Raw genomic sequence first — 16,457 nt, forward strand, 5'->3', positions numbered from 1 at the left:
CTCACCTTCACTCCTTTCAGGCCTGCCTTTCCACCCTTCCCTTGTTTCCCCAAGTGGCCCTGAAGAACAATGTTTAAAACATTTGAACATTAATCAAAATAATACACACACACACATGCAGCAACGCACAAAGACGAAAACACCCACCCTTCGTCCAGGAGGTCCAGATGGTCCCGGTTCCCCTGCTGCTCCTGGTGGTCCCTGAGATGTTTACAGAAACAGGTTACATGGCCGGTCATGGTGTTGTTTGATGACAACATACCGAATGCTCATGAATTAAAGAAATCATGGATGTCACAGTGTGTGGTGCGTTATGCAGAGGAGAGCAGCTCACAGATTTCCCAGGATCCCCTGTGTCTCCTTTAGAGCCAGGCAGACCATCCACGCCCTGATGAGAGAAAACAATAAAGAGCAAAGGAAAGCTTTTAAAAAATTTGAACAGAAAATGAAAAAGTCTTAAAGGTGAAATGAGAATTTTTCACGTGATAACAAAAACAAATGGCAAGGAAGAATTTTAGCAGCTACTCACATTGGGTCCAGCTTCTCCCTGTTGTCCAAGGTCCCCTGTGAGGCCTATAGAGCCCTGAGGGAGAGAGAGAGAGAGAGAGAGAGCAATAGTATTGAGGAGGATATAAATGTGTTTTTAATCATGTACTGGTGTACAAAGAGAGAGCTACTACTATGGAAACTATAAAATAAAGACAGTTCAGTGCAAAACCTGTGTAACTGATAGAAACTGATTTAGAGGCAGTGATGCTTTCATGTAATGCTTCTATATCAGATTATTCCCTAAGGAGGATCTCCATGAAATACAAGAGGACCAATTATCTACAAAGGAAATATCATCTTTCAGCTCCATTGAATAACTTTTATTTTGATGACAAAAAGTACAGTCAAATCCTCAACAGATTAAAACAAATATCTTCTGTGCTCAGTGTCTGCAACTAAGTCACTGTTTTTTGTTTTACCTACATTTTTTACCTTGATTGTTATCTAATAAAACATGTGTCAAAATGTCCTATTTTGTGCGGTGCAGTCAATTATGCTTTAACTTAAATAGTATAGAGGTTCACACAGTAGTACAGTGGTCTTTCATGCATTGTATTGTCTAGTTCCACAACAGAGTATTGATGGCTTCTCACAGAATTGCCCTTAGGCCCATCATCGCCTGAAGGGCCCCTGGCTCCTGGAGTCCCAGCTGCTCCTGGAGGGCCTGAATCTCCCTTCTCCCCAAAGTCTCCTTTATCTCCCTAAAGTAATGAAGGAGCAGAGAGAGAGACAAAGGTGAGGCAGACAGGAACAATAAAAGAAGCCCAAACATTGAAGTTGGAAGAAGCAAGTTTGAGAATGTTGTCACACTCACTAGCTTTCCTGAAAAACCGACGGATCCAGGGTCACCGGCCTCACCCTCCTCCCCCTAAAACAGAGACACATTGAGAGTGAGACATGCAGACATAGATAATGTGGGAACCATTTTTAATATGTGTAAACAATGTGTTATCAGTTTTTACCTTCTCTCCACCAACACCAGGCTGTCCTATCATTCCTAGTCGCCCGGTTGGACCCTGTACAGCACACACATTTAAATATTTATTTCGTGCTCGACTAAATGAGGATGCATACATATTTCTGAGACTTACCTGACCCCCAACGGGTCCTTGAGGACCAGATGGGCCTTGTTGCCCAGGTGGACCCTGAACACAGAAAAAAAACAATGATTCATTAATGTGTAAATTAATGGAGATGTGATGAAGATAAAGGAGGAAACAGGATAATGATCTCACCATCAGTCCCCCATGTCCACTCTCACCCTTCTCTCCTGGCAGGCCCGGCATGCCCTTGAAAAACACAGGATTAGAGGATTAGTGTCGAGCTCCGAGGCCTCTTCACTTGGATGATCTGGACTCGGACCTGTGAACAACTCTCACCTGTAATCCTATCGGTCCTCTGGAGCCCTTAAAGCCGCGTAGACCTTCGTCTCCTTTCGGTCCGTACATGCCCTGCTGGCCCCGGGGACCTAGCAGTCCATCAATACCCTACGATACAGACCAGGAGAATCAGGAGGACAAAGAGTAAGGGGATTATTGTAACTGATTTGAGGTTTTTAAATTTTCAAGACACAGAAAACAAAAAGAGCAGCAGACTCACCGGGAGTCCTGACTGACCGATAGGCCCTTGAGTGCCAATGGGACCTTGGGGGCCCTTTGGAGAGAGAGAGAGAGAGAGAGAGAGAGAGAGAGAGAGAGAGAGAGAGAGAGAGAGAGAGAGAGATATTCAGCGATAATGACATCTGCTCTGATAATGAAATACAATTCACATAGATGTATGTCTCCGACTGCAAACTCACTCCTTCTCCTTTGTCTCCTTTGCTGCCCTTCTGCCCGGGGCCTCCTTGCTCCCCCTGTGGACACACACACACACAGTAGACACACACTTCATTACCACCGCACACGGCACACAAACACAATTTTTACTTTGCTCACTGAGAAACATATTTACCTTATCTCCGTCATCTCCTGGAGGTCCAGTAGGACCAGTAGCTCCAGGCATTCCTACAGTTCCCTGATCTCCGTCCTGACCTGCTGGTCCAATTGGTCCCTTGTCTCCCTGAGGCACAGATACAAACATTGAACGTGTTATAAACTATAAACACAAACACATGGAAAAAACAACACATCCACCCAAAGACAAAACAACTTTTATATGTTTCCACGAGTCACTGAAACCACCAAGCACTTTATTAGGGACACCTGTACACCTGATTATTTGTTCATTCAAAAAACCTTCCAGTAAGCAGGAGTGGATGGAAACGCGTTGTTGGCGAGAGGTGACTGGCCAGACTGGTTAAAGGCTACAGGGACTGAGGTAACCTCTCTATGACTGAGGTTCCACTCCTGTCAATCAATAACAGAAATCTCTGGCTGCAGTGGTCAGAGGCCAAAAACTGGACAGTTGGAGACTAGAAAAACAGATCGATGCACACAAATGGTTTGAATCTGATGTCAAGTGAATGAGTCCATGGACCTAACCACAGCAGGCTGGAGCTGGTGATGTATTTATGTGGGGAATATTTTCTTGACATACCCCTTAAAACAAATCATCTTTGAATGTCTTTTTTGTGTTTTTTGTGTCGACAATGTGAATCATTGTATAGCCACATTCGTCCTCTAAAGACAACTTCCACCAGGATAATGAACCAAAACAATTTGATCACTGTACTTCCAGATCTGATATCAATAAAAAGACGTAAGGATTTGATGAACAGGAGCTTGGCCAGAAACCATGTGATGCAGTCATATCTGCAGACACTTAAAGGAATGTCTCCCACAGCTTATGGAATCCATGGTACAAAGTACTTTTGAGAACAAAGAGAGACTCAACCCAGTATTAGCATGAAATTCCTTATAAGAGCTTTAGGAATGTGCTGCAAGAATAAAAGGGTGTCAATGAAACACAGTATTACTGAGAGCCATACAAAATCCAATAGAGAGAAATAATTTTAAAAACATGAAAAGAGTCATATATTTACAGGCTCCCCCTTCTCTCCCATTGGTCCAGGTCCTCCGATAGTTCCGGCCCGACCCGGTTGTCCGATGGCCCCAGCTACTCCTGGAGGGCCCCTCTCGCCTGAGGCCCCCTAATGACACAGAGTACATGTGAGCGCTCACTGATGAAGAGAAGTAATGAGATGGCAAAGGCAAGGTTTGGATCAGTAGATATACTCTAACTCACGAGGGCTCCCTGGAGTCCGTTAGGTCCTGATCCTCCTTTCAGACCGGGAGGCCCCTGCAAAGATCACTCGTTTAATTAAGAGAAATAAGAAATCAGTTGATGTCTCTGGAGTGTGGTCTGTGTTTCTGTGTTACCATAATTCCAGTCGCTCCTCGGCTCCCCCTGAATCCTTTCAGGCCCGTAGGACCGCTCTTCCCAGATGTCCCGGACAAACCTGGGTCACCCTATGGGAATAGAAGTAGAACTATTTATACACCAATAATGTCTCTGTAGTATGAAATCTGTGTGATACATCTGCATGAACCCACCTTTCCACCTTCCTTCCCAGCAGCCCCTGGTAAACCATGCTCTCCAGGGACCCCTGGTGCCCCTGGGTGACCGCGGTCCCCAGTTGGGCCAGACTCTCCTGATTTGCCCTGAGACGCACACAAGTGGCTGGGTCAATTACACCATTACAGACATGAACCAGTAGGTTGGAGAAATATTACATAACCTCAGTGCTTCTCATTGTTGAGCTCACCTGTGGCCCCACAACACCGGAAGGTCCGGGAGGTCCCGTCTTCCCTTGGAATCCCTGCAGTCACAGAGATGATGTGTGTTAAACATGTTCTTGTGAGTCTGTGAGAGAGTTGTAGTGAGTCGAAGGCCATAAGTCAAATAGTAAATTACTCACTGCTTCTCCTCTTTGACCTGGGTGACCTGGAAGTCCATCCTTCCCACCTGGACCCTACACACACAAACCAATACGCCAAGGTCAAGGTGAGACATCAATGGCAGTTAATCAAAGTTAAAGATGGTACAGGTCCAGAAAGTTCAAGTGTAATGCTGAACTTTAAAAATATGAAGAATCTCAAATAGAGTTTGGTGGATTTGTTACATGGCAGCTCTTCTGGTTGTGTTTCAGTTAAGTGAGGGGGATAACACAGGAAGAGATTGGTAGGTTTTGTTTTTTATCAATATGAAAACAGCTTAATCATCCAGAAACACAGTCCCACAGTTAGTCACCACGTGTGTCTACAGAGGGCGCTGTTGCTCAGTAAAAGTCACATAGTGTTGCTTTAAGTCTGTCAAATACAGAAATGTAGGAGCTGTCCCCTACAGGTCACTGGACATTACTAAAAATTTAAGCTGAGGATTTCTTTCTGGTGTGGTTCACAGTTCTGATCAGATAATGACTGGTTACATGCAGCCAGTTACAAAATAAAAACTTAAAAGTCCTTTCCAGCTCAAAACTAATGTAATAACTTATGAATCAAGTATAAATTGGAGTGTTTTGCTACTCACGCTTGATCCTTTAGGTCCTGGCTCTCCGTTCCTTCCTACGGGTCCTTGAGGTCCCTTGAAGGAAATGAGGCACATTTAATAGATGATCAATCAGTCACACAATTGATGTGTTTTATTTAAAGCATTTTTCTTACCCTCTCTCCATTAGATCCTTGGGGTCCATCATTTCCTGAGGTGCCCTATAATAACACAAGTATCAAGGAGAAGATGGAGGGAAATAATAGTATTAAATGTATTCATCCTTCAGTAACGAGTGACGGGTTGTTACTATTGGCTGGAGGAGAATCAGCTGACCTTCTCTCCTGATTTCCCCGTCGGCCCTCGTGCTCCTCTACCACCTCGTGCACCCTGTCAGGGAGGAAACAGGAGTGAGACCAAATGGAGGATGGGCCTGAACTTTTACTAACCTAAAACGGAAGGTGTAGTTCAAATCAATCCCCAGTTCAGTGCTCAGTGAGTCTCTATGTCTGCACAGCGAAAGGTCAGACACTGGTTCAGTTACTGGTTTAATTAACACAGCGACATGGGAAAAAACATCCAACAAGTAATTTCTGTGCGTGAGATCACTGCAGGGTTTGATACGCGGGAGGAATTGTTGTCTTTGCAAGTCGTGCAATGACTCTTGAAAGGAAAATAGTTCCAGTTACAGTGTGTTCTGCGAGATGACTCCTGATTTACAAAAGCTAATGGACTAGAGAAAAACACAGAGAGGGACCAGGACTTTGGGGATGTTGCTTGCCTCAGCTGGTGGTTAATCATCTTCTAAGGAAATTTGCTCCATTACCTACTGAACTGGTGCATATTTTAAAACACAGCACTCACATTTGGACCCCTCTGGCCCCCGCCTCCTGGTTGTCCTGCAGGACCCTGGGTGAAAGCACAGAAGACAGGATGTGAATTAAAAAGGTCTCACTTCCAGACATCTTCATGATTATGATTTTAAACTCTCCACTCACCTTTTTCCCTTTCTCTCCTGCAGTTCCCAGTGTACCAGGGAAACCATCAGAACCCTATGGAGGAGAAATCCATTCATCCATCACATCTCTAATTGTCAACGTGAATTCAACCAATTGTCTATTATTTCCTTCATTTTACCTTTGGCCCCTGACGTCCTGGATACCCTGGCAGCCCTGGAACTCCCAGTTTTCCCTTAAAAATAAAAAGACTGTGTGACTTTTCTTGTACAACATGACTAGAGAACATTTTTATAAATTGCTATTAGCATTAAACATGCTAACGTAGCTTTATACCTTCTCTCCAGAAATACCAGATGAGCCGCCTTCTCCTAGAGGACCCGTCTGGCCTTTGGGTCCCTCTGGTCCATCCTCTCCTCTCCCACCTGGAACTCCATTGTCTCCAGTGTCGCCCTTCCCTCCCATCTCCCCCTTGGCCCCGGAGAAACCGTCCTCTCCCTGTGGACAGAGCGGAGGGTGAGGAGGACACAGCGGGACCGAAAGTCAATCCAGTTTAACAGATAAAAAAAAATCACAAAGGAAGAAAACTAAAAGCTGGCACTCTGTGCAGCATCAATATGTTTTGTTACCTTCACTGTTAAAACACAGACTCTTACCTTCTCCCCTTTGCTTCCCATTAATCCGCGGATTCCTTCTGCTCCCTGTTAAACAGGAAGAGACACGACAAAACTGGAATCAACACAAAACACATGATATAATATTACTGGCTGTATATGACATTAGCATGAGGTTACAACCACAACAAACAAAATGTTGATCTACTGCTTTCTCCATCAGGAGCAAGTACTCATAGCTTGAAATACTTCGCTGCATTCAGGTTTTTAACTGGGTACCTTTGATCAATAACTACAATATTGCCATATTCAAATAATGTTTCAATGAGGAAAGACCTCCGCCAAGGACCAACAGTCCCTATAAACTCAAACAAGATGCACCAATAACCACACACTCATAGATCTCAGTCACCTAACTATGCATGATATAACTCATAAAGAAAAGTTAAAGAAACAACTACTACAACTCTGATTGGCATTTTTGTACCTTAACCCCTCGTTGTCCAGGATACCCAACAGGCCCCTGCACCCCCGAAGGACCCTACAGATGAAAACATAAACAGATTAATTTGACTGACACCTCCTTTGTCAACCTGAACAGCAGCAGAACAACAGACAAACAACAGACTTACCGGCAGGCCTTTTTCACCTGGGGTGCCTTCTCGTCCTGGATGACCCTGTTGAAAAGAAGCCAAAGCTGCAGTCAGGAACGTAGTTGTGATTCTAAAGTCAGGATTAGGTGTGCGACAGAATGCATTGTGTCTTTAAGAGAAGAGAAAAGATAGTGTAAAAAAAAAGAGAAAACATATACTTACTGAGGGCCCATCGTTTCCAGGTAAGCCCTGCAACCCTTTCTTCCCCTGAGGCCCCTACCAGACGAAAACAGACCAATCAATTATCACGTCTCCTGCACTTTTCAAACTTCTAAAGATGTCATTCAAACTTAAAGAGTCGTACCTTTTCGCCGGGCAACCCGACTAACCCCTGAGGACCAGGGAAGCCCTGTAGTGGAGGTGTAACATTAGTGCTTCTGTGTATTAATGAATGTGATTAGTTGTTAGGATCTGAGCTCATACCACTATTCCAGGGTTGCCTTGTTGTCCCGGTGCTCCGGTGTCTCCCGGGGATCCCTGTCACAAACAGGGAAATGATTACGTCGTGGGGCCTAGTTTGTCATCAGGCTCCACCGGCTCCTGTCTTTAGTTTACTCACTATGTTTCCCTTCGAGCCTTGAACGCCATCAATTCCTCGAATGCCCTGCGGGGGGGGGTGGGAGAGAAAGGGAGGCAGTTAATGGAAGCCACTCTTCTTCTTTTTGTTCCTGTGTCCTCGAGTGCACTTGTGTGGCCTCCGCATTGACACGTTGAGAAATCACAGGAGCTTTTCATTACAGAGAAAATAGCACCCTGGAAGAGGATGTATGGGTTTTAAAGGGAGATTGTGACACTGCCAAGTCTATACTGCACATGTCAATCTCCCTATATGGAATTCATTTTCTGGCTCTATCTTTTTTTTCTTTCTGTCCTACTAAAGGCATGAGGAGGGAGACAGAAATGTCCCTGAGGCTTGTTACGTGCGTTTACTAGACAACTACATAAAAACCAAAAATCTGCCCCACCCCACTGATTAGGTGACATCACCTCCTTCTTTGAGGTGTGACGCTTAATTAACCGACAACATGTATATGGAAGCAGGTAAATATGTAATTTAAAGAAAAAACAGCTCCTCAATGTGTCATCCAACGGCGACAAGTTCGAACTCGTGCCGCCATCGGTGCAAACGTAAATTGTGCACAGTCGAAAGAATCCGCTTCAGGTGTTGGGAAATGCAATGTTGTGTTTGGCAGAGAGAGACTCTGAGTCACAATCTCAGTTGCAGATAAGAATTACATAACAGCGTGTTTAACAAACCGACAACTGCTATAAAGTTGTGGATAACATTATCGTATGGAATTATCTGATCCCGACACCGCAGCTCGATTGATTCGGATTGGAGAGAAGAGCCTCGGTTTCACCGCATGAACGAACACAAAGGTGAAGTAGAGGGATAATTTCCAATATCTTCTACTGCTGCCAAGTGTGATGATTAACGGGGGTGACTGTGTGTATGTGTGTGTGTGTGTGTGTGTGTGTGTGTGTGTGTGTGTGTGTGAGGTATGTATAAAAAGGTGTAAGGTTCACACTCACAGGTTGGCCTGAGGGACCAGCACGACCTCTGGGGCCATTCAGACCTCTGGAGCCCTGAAACACAGTTAACATACAATGAAATATGATGACATGTGTGTGCGTGTGTGTGTGTGTCTGTGTTTTTTTGTAATGTGTTGTCTGAGGCTCAAGACTTATATATAATCATTTTGTGAAGCCTCTGAAAGATGCATTGATGATAGTTTTGTTTACAGGTATAGTGTATTTGTCTATTACACAATGAGAGATGCAGCAAGTGCAGAGGAATGAGTCTCTAGTATAGATCAAATCCCCAAAAACTGGACCTCCCATTTCCCATAATGCAACTTGATAGCCTCTTGAGAACCTCATCGGGGGAATTTCCTCACACTTTAACTTATCCTCATATGTTAAATCATGGTGTGATGTTTTTTAATATTTGTGTGTTTGTGTGTGTAAACACTCACAGCATCACCTGGCTGTCCTCTTGGCCCGACCGGCCCGTCAGAGCCCTGTGAGGAACTCAAGTGTTACTACCTGGATACACAGGCACAGACTCAAATATAAACATAAACCTACAAGCACCACGAGCTCTCACCTTTTCCCCTGATTCTCCTGGAGGACCTAACAGACCTGGTTTCCCTCTGTCCCCCTTGAGAGAATAAACACCCGGGAGTTGGCTGTTAGTTTCATGAATCATCAGCTCAACACTGCTCTTCAATTCAGTCGGCTAAACCTACTTTATGTCCTTTGTTTCCCGGAAGACCAGGCAGGCCATCGAACCCCCGATCACCCTGAGATTTGGATGAATACACAGCGGGGTTCGTATTGTAAGAGACAGAGGAGACAGTGAGGGGACAATGTTGATGTCACTTTATTTTTTACCTTCGCTCCAGATTCTCCTATTGCACCACGGCCTCCATCTGTACCTGAGCGACCCTGACGAAGACACACCAGTTACAGCTTTTGAGAAAAGATGCTGTTTTTCCCCTTGGGTTCTTCTGAGGAACCAGATGTTTATATTTATCGAGAAAAAAATTAATCCAGTAAATAGTCTCACCCTTTTCCCAAGTCGTCCGTTCTGACCCGGGATACCTGGCATTCCTGAAGGACCCTGGGGTGAAGAGGTGGAAAGAGATAGCAGGTGACAGTCAGGCTGGTTCCTAGATGAGCTCCAGTGTTATTATACGAGTGTGTTAACGAGATGAGCAGCTCACTCACCGGTGGCCCTGTGTCTCCATTGGCCCCCTTCAGCCCAGAGGAACCGGGGGAACCCTGGGGAAAAAGTTTAAAAATATTGAGTCCTAAACAAGTCGGCTATGGAATCCTCTGTCGGATTTTGTGTTGGCGTTCCTACTCAGGATATATGAATGTAGCAGGTTATTCAAAACACTACAATTAATAAATAAGGATATTTGATTCACCCTTCACCTAAACCGCCACTTCTTCGGAAAATAAAGTAGAATAAATATATACACCAAAATGTCAACATGATGCGATCTCACACACCAGTGGTCCGGGTCGTCCCCTGAGACCAAGTGGTCCTTGAGGTCCCTTCATCGCCAGCTGGAAGAGGAGGAGGGAGAAGGAGGAGGAGGAGGAGGAGGAGGAGGAGGAGGAGGAGGAGGAGAAGGAAGAAGAAGTCAAGTCAGCGACATGCAAACTGCAGAATGTCTATTTAAGCTGTTGTGTTTTAGATATGATAAGTTATTAAAAGTTTGTGAACCTTGGTCTGTTGCAGGATGGCCTGGGCCTGCGCCTCCTGTGCAGAAACCACAGCACCTGTCTTTGGACCGCCACCTGACTGGAACTGCACACGCACACACACACACAGACACACAAACACACACACACACACACACACAGACACAAACACAATGCAGTCAAGTCAAACTCAATACCCCACCTAGTGGTCAATGTCTAGCACTGCTATTCAACTCTTAAATAAAAAGTTGAGTACGGGTGAAATAAAAATAAATAAAATAAAATAAAAAATCCAAATAGACGATCGGAAAAACTTCACAAATGTAGATAAGGATATTTGACGTAATGTATGAAAATGACTTTAATCATAAGCTGGGTTTGTCACATTCAACAGAGCTCAACCCAAGTCAACGCCCATGTAAGGACATTAGTCAACAAAGCATTGTGTTAATACATCAATGTGGCTGATAAAATATATTTTGTAGAAGAATTTGCTGTAATAAAATAAAGTAAATGTTTTATGTGGTTTCTGGAGGATAAAGACAAAAAATAAAAGACAAACAAATGGTTCATTTATGTTACAATCTAGAGCCGGCCACGTTTCCCTGTACATCATTCACACGTTGCCATTTACCCCGAGGCGCCGCTAAAAGGTTACCAGGAGCAAATAACTGCCACAGCACTAAGACTGCAGCCTGCAAGGCCAAGGGCAACACACAGGGATCTTCAAGTTACCGGTATGAGCATGATGTTGCCTGGGGGACCTGGGATCCCATCAGCTCCGTCCAGACCCGGCCGCCCTGGAGGCCCCTGAGGGGAGACACAGGAGGTTATAAGGAGACGTCAACGTGTGGAGGAGTCAGTCACTCACATGTTGAACAGAGGAGGGTCCTTACCAGCTCCCCGGGGTCTCCTCGAGGTCCCACTGGTCCTGTGATGCCAGAAGACCCCGGCTCTCCCTGCCAACAAACAACCAACACAGTCAGTTGTGAGAGATGGAAACGTTTTTCTATCCAGCTTCATTTACATATCAAAAATCACTGCAGCTACATTTATGCAAAACTTCCCCACATGCAAAACTGGAGGTGAAGGTAAAATCAGCCGTGTCACTAACCTGAGGTCCTGGAGGCCCGTAGGCTCCTGTGACCTGCGTGCCCTGCAGAATTGTCACAAGGTTTTTAGGTTGAGTTTTATTTAAACACTCTGATACATGTGCACTATTAATATCAGACAAATACAGGGGTTGATTGTTGTTGATTTCTGAAGTACATTTTGTACATAAACATAACATAAACCAATATTTTTCATAAGGAAACATGTAATTTGGTTAGAATTAGATCCAATATGTTCAGAATGGGATATTTAACAGTTGAGCTATAAACTAGTCAATAGGTATAGGCAATACAGGAAATATGTATATTCATACATGTGTATATATGATATTTGTTAATGGTGTATATGTATTTTCATATCACCCCCCTGTACCTGTCAGTACTCTGTGAAACAGTACATGTCACTGTTTCTATTTTTACCTCACACATATATTTGACACTTCTCCACTGAGGTTTGTCACCAGCTGACATATACATACACCAATTATTTATACATGTGCAATCTCTGTCACAAGCTTATATCAGCCAATAACATCTGTAAGTGGATTCATCTGTATTTATTGGACTTTAGCTTCAAGTTTTGTCAAGTTTGTTGAGAAATTATAACAAATATTCAGTTAAATCTGAATTTTTCCGATTAAAAAGTATGAATCACATCCCAGTGCAGTGCTGTCCTAAAAAACAAGCTTCTGTGGAAGACCTTTACAGAAGCAATTATTGTTTTATTTTCTTGATAATCCTGTTTTGGATCAGGACAAATCTGAACAGTTAATCTAAGGTATTAATCAAAATATTAAAATCACAAGATGGCAAGGTGCAAAATTCAAATCACAGGAGCTGCAGGTATTGGATAAAGGTCAAATGTGTCAGAACATAAATAATAAAAGAAGCATCGTGAGGACAAAGAGATTATGAGTCGGCCAACAAATCATATACTAGAGATTTAAAGAAATATGATTCTTTGGTACAGACCCCCAACAAATATCACAACATATTCATTCCGTTAAATGAACATTTTATTCAAAAATTACCATCTCATATAACAATCATTCATCTTTGAAGGTTTAACATCCCTCCGTTGTGTGGTCATGTTGTGTGAGTTGTTTAATAAAACTGTATATTTTTTCTCACCTGTCCCAAAATGCCTGGTTCTCCTTTCTGTCCTTTTTCTGGTAAATTCTGAGGAGAGGAAGACGGACAGACACACACTAAGCGTTAATGCAGACGAATCTCAACACACAGAATACCTGACATAGTAAAACTGGATAAAATATTGTTATGTGGAGGTTTGGATGGTGACCTGTGTGTTGACAGAATACTCCCGCTCTCTCTCAGCCGGTCCATAACCCTCGTCGTATTCTTCCTCGTACTCGTTCACTTGGTAGTAATCTGTCGAGTTGTCGTAGTCCTCGTACTCCACGATCTGTCCCGACAAACAGATGGTGAGAAAGATGCAGGAGAGAGAGAGAGAGAGAGAGAGAGAGAGAGAGAGAGAGAGAGAGAGAGAGAGAGAGAGAGGAACTCACCTCGTACTCTGTGACATTCGGGCCGGCGGTCACTGTGGAGCCGGAGACGTCATCGTAGAGGTCGCTGTAGTCGAACTCCTCAAACGCCTCCACCACATGTTTCTTCGGCGCTCTCTCCACCTGAAAACCATAAAAGAGTCAGAGGATGGCAGAGGCACCAAGCCACAGGTGATGCATGACGTCAGAACATGTAATGTTTTCTTTAGATGGACATAGAGCATTGAGATGGAAACAGTCAGGTAGTGTTGAGATAGTGGAGAAAGGAGGTGTATTGAGATGTGAACCATTTCCTCTGCCGGCTGTCTGTGAGGCATCTGCCACACGAAGAAGAAATGAAATAGGAAGAGCGGCTCCAGCTGGCCTCCACTCAATATTTGTATGTTGGCTTCTTCAGACCCGCATATTACATCATGACAGCTCCGTCGGTCTCACGATCTTCTCTTTTTCTATCATCAGGCTTGAAATATCTCGGACAAAATAAATCAGGGAACCAGGAATCCAGTGTTGTGAGCCGTGTGCCAGGCGATAAATCAAACAGCATCGGCAGGGGAAGGGTTTGAAACTCTTGCCAGTGGTGTGAAGCACTGGCACACAGAACCTGGCAGAGGAGACCGGATCACAAAACCACGGAGCGAATTTTACAAGACAGAGGGATGCCAACAGAGAGAGAGAGAGAGAGACAGAGAGAGTGAAAGAGAGAGAGAGGGAGAGGGAGAGAGAGGTTGAGGGCTCAGTGGGCCTTCGTAGCTTTTCAGGTTTAATGTCTTATTTCTAGAGAAAGAAATAAGACACTTATTTAAGGGAAAATCTAATCAACTAGAATAAAACACATATAGATCAAATCTGCAGGTGTTTTAAGACCATATTGCATGAATTTTAAGATCCATGTCAAGTTCAAAAGATATGACGGAATATCAAAGTCACAGAACTATTTACACTTCCCCATAATTAAGGATAAGATGAAGTAGCCGGGAAGAGAATAACCAAACATTAGGTATCCTGAGTCTATCCCACAGCCGAGTGGACTGAGATCAATTCTAAATACTGGGTGTTTGTTTTTGTTGTTTTATTACAGCGTGCTAATATCTGTGTCATTGCTAACAGACATATTACAAACTGCCCAAACCAGCAAACACTTATCCTAAAAGAGCGTTAAATGAACGTGAACATATCTTAGACCGACCTAAAAGTCTGTAAGACCTAGTATATCATATTTTAACATGTTGAAGACTTGACCCTGCGAAAACCCTGAAATAGTTTTGCGCTAAAGAAGGTTTCTTTGTGTGAACATATGAATCATTGATCTACGTTTGTCTCCTCTGCCCTATGAACTGTTCATACATACCTGTAATAGTTCTCCTCTCAAAAATGAAACCTCAGGGGCTTCTTCACTTTTTAAACGACAGCTCTGGATTTACAGCCTCGACACCTGAAGTGCCTCCAAGTGTGTGTTATCTAAAGAATGATCCACAGGACGACTGTTTCCCACGTGGCTGATCTGATTTCTGACCCTGTTCACGTCTCGAGGCTGACATGTGGTTCGAGTCTCTCTAGAGCCATGAGGGGGGGGGGGGCTTACCTCCTCAGCCTCCGTCAGAATGCTGTCGTAGGGCAGAGCTGCGTCACAGTCGGGGATGTAGTCCTGACAGTACGTCTCCGCTGCTCGGGGGTCGTCCACGATGAGCAGCTGCTGGATGTCCCCCTGCGTCACCACAACAAACACAAACAAGGCTGAGTCTGCTGAGAGATTAGTGGAAACCACACAGGCGTCAGTTAATGATGTCATCACTGATCCTCCATGAGCAGCGTGTCATTAATTACACGAATGACATGTGTCTCCCATGTCTGTATCGTTGGCTGCGTGTGATCATTTAGACGATCATCAAAGTGACATAACTTGACTTTTTATTGTTGCTTTGCAGCTGATCAGTAACCAGAGATTCAGTCTGGAGTTGCCGCGGCATATGAAGTCGACAGACACACACACAAAGACAGACACACACACACACACACGAGTCCAAGGCAAACCCGGGCCCGGAGTTGCTCAGTTAAACAGATGGACCACCTGACACTGCGCCAAAGACAGAGGTCGAAGATCACATTTGAAATCTGTCAGAATGACCTCACTGCGCTGAGGACACGTCAGAAACAGAACTCATGAAAGTCTAGAAAGATTTGACACAGCCACAGATCTGGGAAAGATTTTTCCAAAAGCTTATTGTGAAAAAACTGCAGGAGGTTGTAAGTTTGAACAGGGCAATGCTCATTTAGATTTATATGAATTCCTTCCTTCCTATATTTACTGGTCAAATATGTATATGCAAATTGAGCTACTTAATTATAATTTTTTTACTTGAACATGCATATAAAAACTATGCAGTGGTAAGTGCAGTACAGCTGTAAACCCACTGGAGGGCAGTGTAGAGGGAAATCCTTTGTGTTGATCGTTTCGTCACAATTTGATGGATAAATGCAAACAAGCAGCAGCAAGCAGAGACACTTCCTCACCACACACAAGGAACTTATTGTGGCTTTTTTTTTTTTTTTTTTTTGCATCTGCCAAGTTTCTTCTCCCCCGAAGGCAAAAGAGTTTTCACCGAACCCGGCAAGTTATTCGATCGCCTTTTTTAACATGTGCAACAGAGTGAAGGCTTTGTCGATTTACATAGCACCCCCACAACGACTGTGACATTCTCACTTCAAACACGTCTTCGTCCAGCAGCCGAGTTCCGAACACGGTGACTCCCTCGGTGCTGACGTGGGGGTCGTGACCTCTGAGCAGGTCCAGGGTGTCCAGCTTGACACAGTCCAGGTAGAGGGTCACAGACTGGCCCTCCACACTGTAGGCTACTCTGTGCCACCTGGTGGGAAACAGAGGAGAACCAGCTCATTTCTATTTCTATATTTATAGAAAAAGTGTTTGCAGAGGCCTTTTAAGGGAACTTTTGTAGCGTGTGTTACATGATTCAAAACTTTAACGCAAAGGTAACACAAAAGAGGGTGTTTGGGTGCCTGTTTGTGTGTGTGTGTGTGTGTGTGTGTGTGTGTGTGTGTGTGTGTGTGTGTGCAGTTACCCACTTGCCATCAGCCAGGTTGATCTTCCTGAAGGTGGGGTAAAGTTCGGGAGGTGGCTGACCCTCGTGGTCCTCATAGAGGAAGACAGGAGACCGACCGACCTCCACCCCCAGCTGCTGAGTGCCCTGAGAGAGGAGGAGACACAGAGGGAAGAGGAGGTGTGAGGGGACAAAACTATGATAAGAAGAGGAACCAGTCATTTTTTAGTTTGTGTAAACAGGTTCCTTGACTTTGGCCACATCTTTAACACATTTAGCAAAAGCATATTCCTACATTGAGGACAACCTGCGAAGCTGATCCCAGTAGGAATCCTGCAGAGGTAATGGTTGGCAGG

The 16,457-nt window shown here is 44.2% G+C and overlaps 2 protein-coding genes across 2 annotated transcripts in view; both read right to left on the minus strand.

The window, feature by feature from the left end:
* LOC128437447 (noelin-2-like) overlaps nucleotides 1-6,325 on the minus strand; it is a 22,529-nt gene extending 16,204 nt beyond the window's left edge. The window contains exon 1 of the mRNA XM_053419602.1: nucleotides 6,296-6,325. The gene's annotated coding sequence lies outside the window, so the exon portion shown is untranslated. The remainder of the gene's footprint in view (nucleotides 1-6,295) is intronic.
* The window catches only part of LOC128429540 (collagen alpha-1(XI) chain), a 29,590-nt gene that overhangs the window by 498 nt on the left and 12,635 nt on the right, over nucleotides 1-16,457 (minus strand). Inside the window, exons 4-54 of the mRNA XM_053415520.1 lie at nucleotides 16,127-16,248; nucleotides 15,747-15,909; nucleotides 14,628-14,750; nucleotides 13,049-13,168; nucleotides 12,823-12,945; nucleotides 12,654-12,701; nucleotides 11,525-11,566; nucleotides 11,307-11,369; nucleotides 11,146-11,220; nucleotides 10,433-10,516; nucleotides 10,216-10,272; nucleotides 9,928-9,981; nucleotides 9,767-9,820; nucleotides 9,592-9,645; nucleotides 9,447-9,500; nucleotides 9,305-9,358; nucleotides 9,174-9,218; nucleotides 8,731-8,784; nucleotides 7,757-7,801; nucleotides 7,621-7,674; nucleotides 7,502-7,546; nucleotides 7,360-7,413; nucleotides 7,177-7,221; nucleotides 7,032-7,085; nucleotides 6,587-6,631; nucleotides 6,267-6,428; nucleotides 6,112-6,165; nucleotides 5,973-6,026; nucleotides 5,839-5,883; nucleotides 5,311-5,364; nucleotides 5,151-5,195; nucleotides 5,017-5,070; nucleotides 4,406-4,459; nucleotides 4,253-4,306; nucleotides 4,041-4,148; nucleotides 3,867-3,956; nucleotides 3,733-3,786; nucleotides 3,530-3,637; nucleotides 2,500-2,607; nucleotides 2,348-2,401; nucleotides 2,149-2,202; nucleotides 1,929-2,036; nucleotides 1,785-1,838; nucleotides 1,641-1,694; nucleotides 1,512-1,565; nucleotides 1,364-1,417; nucleotides 1,143-1,250; nucleotides 530-583; nucleotides 335-388; nucleotides 148-201; nucleotides 6-59 (exon numbers count right to left, since the gene is read on the minus strand). Coding sequence (XP_053271495.1) covers nucleotides 6-59; nucleotides 148-201; nucleotides 335-388; nucleotides 530-583; nucleotides 1,143-1,250; nucleotides 1,364-1,417; nucleotides 1,512-1,565; nucleotides 1,641-1,694; nucleotides 1,785-1,838; nucleotides 1,929-2,036; nucleotides 2,149-2,202; nucleotides 2,348-2,401; nucleotides 2,500-2,607; nucleotides 3,530-3,637; nucleotides 3,733-3,786; nucleotides 3,867-3,956; nucleotides 4,041-4,148; nucleotides 4,253-4,306; nucleotides 4,406-4,459; nucleotides 5,017-5,070; nucleotides 5,151-5,195; nucleotides 5,311-5,364; nucleotides 5,839-5,883; nucleotides 5,973-6,026; nucleotides 6,112-6,165; nucleotides 6,267-6,428; nucleotides 6,587-6,631; nucleotides 7,032-7,085; nucleotides 7,177-7,221; nucleotides 7,360-7,413; nucleotides 7,502-7,546; nucleotides 7,621-7,674; nucleotides 7,757-7,801; nucleotides 8,731-8,784; nucleotides 9,174-9,218; nucleotides 9,305-9,358; nucleotides 9,447-9,500; nucleotides 9,592-9,645; nucleotides 9,767-9,820; nucleotides 9,928-9,981; nucleotides 10,216-10,272; nucleotides 10,433-10,516; nucleotides 11,146-11,220; nucleotides 11,307-11,369; nucleotides 11,525-11,566; nucleotides 12,654-12,701; nucleotides 12,823-12,945; nucleotides 13,049-13,168; nucleotides 14,628-14,750; nucleotides 15,747-15,909; nucleotides 16,127-16,248 — 3,531 coding nt within the window. The remainder of the gene's footprint in view (nucleotides 1-5; nucleotides 60-147; nucleotides 202-334; nucleotides 389-529; nucleotides 584-1,142; nucleotides 1,251-1,363; nucleotides 1,418-1,511; nucleotides 1,566-1,640; nucleotides 1,695-1,784; nucleotides 1,839-1,928; nucleotides 2,037-2,148; nucleotides 2,203-2,347; nucleotides 2,402-2,499; nucleotides 2,608-3,529; nucleotides 3,638-3,732; nucleotides 3,787-3,866; nucleotides 3,957-4,040; nucleotides 4,149-4,252; nucleotides 4,307-4,405; nucleotides 4,460-5,016; nucleotides 5,071-5,150; nucleotides 5,196-5,310; nucleotides 5,365-5,838; nucleotides 5,884-5,972; nucleotides 6,027-6,111; nucleotides 6,166-6,266; nucleotides 6,429-6,586; nucleotides 6,632-7,031; nucleotides 7,086-7,176; nucleotides 7,222-7,359; nucleotides 7,414-7,501; nucleotides 7,547-7,620; nucleotides 7,675-7,756; nucleotides 7,802-8,730; nucleotides 8,785-9,173; nucleotides 9,219-9,304; nucleotides 9,359-9,446; nucleotides 9,501-9,591; nucleotides 9,646-9,766; nucleotides 9,821-9,927; nucleotides 9,982-10,215; nucleotides 10,273-10,432; nucleotides 10,517-11,145; nucleotides 11,221-11,306; nucleotides 11,370-11,524; nucleotides 11,567-12,653; nucleotides 12,702-12,822; nucleotides 12,946-13,048; nucleotides 13,169-14,627; nucleotides 14,751-15,746; nucleotides 15,910-16,126; nucleotides 16,249-16,457) is intronic.

Source organism: Pleuronectes platessa, chromosome 3 (assembly GCF_947347685.1).
Source record: "Pleuronectes platessa chromosome 3, fPlePla1.1, whole genome shotgun sequence".
NCBI classification, from domain to species: Eukaryota; Metazoa; Chordata; class Actinopteri; order Pleuronectiformes; family Pleuronectidae; genus Pleuronectes; species Pleuronectes platessa.